Source organism: Cicer arietinum, chromosome 5, assembly GCF_000331145.2.
Source record: "Cicer arietinum cultivar CDC Frontier isolate Library 1 chromosome 5, Cicar.CDCFrontier_v2.0, whole genome shotgun sequence".
In the NCBI taxonomy this organism is placed as follows: Eukaryota; Viridiplantae; Streptophyta; class Magnoliopsida; order Fabales; family Fabaceae; genus Cicer; species Cicer arietinum.
In genome coordinates, this window is record NC_021164.2 from 66,148,286 (window position 1) to 66,151,526 (window position 3,241).

General features: G+C 42.9%; 1 protein-coding gene across 1 annotated transcript in view; it reads right to left on the bottom strand.

Annotated features, from left to right (window-relative positions):
• LOC101513809 (ATP-dependent RNA helicase DEAH11, chloroplastic) overlaps positions 1-3,241 on the bottom strand; it is a 7,452-nt gene extending 4,211 nt beyond the window's left edge. Inside the window, exons 1-2 of the mRNA XM_073368960.1 lie at positions 2,215-3,241; positions 1-1,875 (exon numbers count right to left, since the gene is read on the bottom strand). Coding sequence (XP_073225061.1) covers positions 1-1,875; positions 2,215-3,072 — 2,733 coding nt within the window. The 5' untranslated portion in view covers positions 3,073-3,241. The remainder of the gene's footprint in view (positions 1,876-2,214) is intronic.

A 3,241-nucleotide genomic window follows, 5' to 3' on the forward strand; every position in this document is an offset into this window, starting at 1 on the left:
CATCTTGGAAAAATCAAACAAGGGAGGAGGTTGAAGGCTGTCTAGTGATTGAAAGTCAATAGCACTCACACAAACCAAATATTCATTAGACACTGAGAGAAGCTCACCAAAAACCACCCAACTAGGCCTCTGACCAAATACGAGCAAGGAACAAGATGGATGCAGTTGAACATGTTGTCCAGTTTGTGCTACTTCATAACCAAGTTGATTGCGTCCAGAGAACATGGCTACATTTTCAGCAAGTGAGGACAGTATAACCTTTTTCAAATTCTTATCATGAATAGAAGGCATAAGAGGATCCCAACGCCAGTAACTTGGAACAACAAAGCCATGTTCGCGCTCTAGGAAAGATTCTAACTCCAAAACTGTGTCTTGGCATCTCCTCATACATTTGGCATTGATGCTATTTTCCCAACACCATTTATTTTTTCTATCTCGAGGCAGAGCTTCCCATTCCTTGTACACAGAGAGTAGAGTAAAAAGGTCACCATCGGAATGGCAAAATTGCACTTTGAGACAATCAGATCTTTGTTTATCACCTTCATTACCAAATCTGCAAAATATGTTGCTAGCATTGGGCATCATGGCAGCAAGGACAATGCCTTCTCTGCCCAAAGCAAGTTGGAAACAGCCAAGAATAAGTTTACCATGCCTAGGTTCAATCCCCATCCTTGCCAAGTACCTACCTTCATAGGTTAGTTCATAAACTTTATTGTTCAGTTTAATGAATCCTAATTGAATTAAATTCCTGACTGCCATCTCAATAGAGCTAGAGCTTGGAGCATCCACAAAATCAAAATCCTGCACATTCTTCACCCCTAAAGCAAGGATCTTCAAAACTGCTACGCCAAGATGAACTCTTCGTATCTCAGGTTCTTGATTTAGTTCCATAGACCGATAATCAGCTTCAGAGTACATCCTATAGCACCTGCCAGGCTCAGTCCTCCCAGCACGACCAGCCCTTTGATTAGCAGAGCTCTGGCTGATCCAGCAAACCTTAAGTACATTCATCCCACTGGAAGGATCAAACCGGCTATCTTTCACCAACCCAGAATCTATCACATACTTAACACCAGGAATTGTAAGTGATGTCTCTGCAAGATTGGTCGAAAATATCACTTTTCTTTTTCCAGGATAGTGCTGGAAAACATGAAATTGCTCTTCAGACGAAAGTTTTCCATGTAAGGGCAGAGCAACTGCAGATAGGGCTTCAAACTTTTCGCAGGCCCATTCTACTTCTGCCTGTGAGGTCAGAAAGGCGAGGATAGTTCCTTCATTCTCTGTTCTGTGAATCTCGGTTGCCATTTTGACAACATCAAAAACGTATGAGGCTACAACAGCAGAACCAGAATGTTCTACATAGTCAGAAGGAACATATCTCACTTCCACAGGGAAGTTTCTCCCAAGAACGTGAAAAATTCCACAACCAAAGAAATAATCAGATAGCTGCTTTGCATCAGCCGTGGCAGACATGATGATTAGCCGCATCTCAACCCTCTTACGAAGTAAATTCTTTATCAACGCCAACAGCAGATCAGTATTTAAGCTCCTTTCATGAGCCTCGTCAACTATGATACACGAGATCCCAGATAAATTCCTATCACTCATGTACTGCTGTAATAAACAATGATCTGTCATGAATGATATCCTGGAATCAAACTTGTGGCAGGATGAAAATGATGAATAACACTGGATTGAATTTTCTTCATAGCACCCATTGCTTTCTTGCTGAACCCTTTGAGCTAATGACTTGGCAGCAATCTTGCGCGGCTGGGTACACACAATTGACTCGTCAGCTCCAATGCCGGAGTCAGCGAGAAACTGCACTATCTGAGTGCTCTTCCCAGAACCAGTCTCTCCAATCAACACTGTTATCTGCACATACTCTAGTCAGAATACTCCAAATAGCAACACAATTAATAGCATCAAATGGCAAAAAAAAGACAAATATTTTTTGCACAGCCCACAATTAATAACGTCACTTTTGTTTGTTACACCCTTTTATTTCCGGTTACACCCATATAGTTTAGATGAACTTAGTTAAAAACAAACTAACGCACGGGGTTATTTTTGGGTGTAACCAGAAATAAAAGAGGTGTAACTAGCAAAATTTTAATAACCTATTTTGTAATAGTTATATCCTTTCCCATGAACAAATTTAAGAATTACCAACAAAAAAAAAAAACATTTTTTCAAGCAGCTGTAGGAAGATACCTGTTGGTGATGTATTTGCTGAAGAATTTCCCTCCGGTAAGCATAAATAGGCAATCCTTCCTGAAGTCTGCGACGTTCCCTAACAATGAAGCAGTGAATCTTCCCCCAATCAAAATTTCCACCAAACCTAAACACAGGAACAAAACCATCACCATTCTCCACATTATTATCCCCTTCAAGATAGTGCAAAATACACTCCATTGCATACTCAAACTCCTTTAATCTCCTTTCAACCAAACCCTTTTCATCATCGAGCCCTTTCTTTCTCTGAATATTCTGTTGCTGCACTCTAATTGGAAAAGGTTTACCCAACAAGCTTGCAACAAGCGCGATCTCCTTCGATAAACGCTCCCATTCCTCCACCCACTTCTTAACTTCCTTCCCTTCCATCAATTCCTTCACGTGGCTCACGAAAAGGCTTCGGAGACGACCTTCGAGTTCAATCCTGTCGGAAGGAACCACAACGTTCGAGATCAGCTCCGGAGTGAAATCATGGCCTTCGGAAAGACGCGATTCCCAAAACCAAACGACGGCGTCATGAGCGTCCGTCGCCTGAAGGAAATTGAGGGAGGCAGCGACGCCGTCGCAGGGGTAAAAAGAGAAATTATCTGGCTTAGGTTTGCATAAGCTGATGAGAGACTCGACGTTGTCCCGGTGGAGGGCGCGGAGGCCGAGGTGGAGCTTGAGGATGAAATTGGGGACTCGTTGAGGGGGATTTCGCTCTGGAGGACGGTCGACGCGGTGGTTGGAGTGGAAACCGGGTTTCCGGTAATGGTAAACGGGGCATGGAGACCTTCCAGCGTGCGGTGGTTGACGGTGGAAGTGGGAGGTGTAGTTGGGGGGAGAGGTTTTCTTCATGGAGAAGCGATTAGCGAGAAAGAAGGAAACCCTAACTGATAGAAAGTGAAGTGAAAAAGTGGAATGTGATGTGGGTTTGATTCTATTAATATTGGTGTTTTTGTGTTTGTTTTTTTCTTGGTCTCTACTCAATCCGTTGGGTTACTCATGTACTTTCTCTCCTCCAACT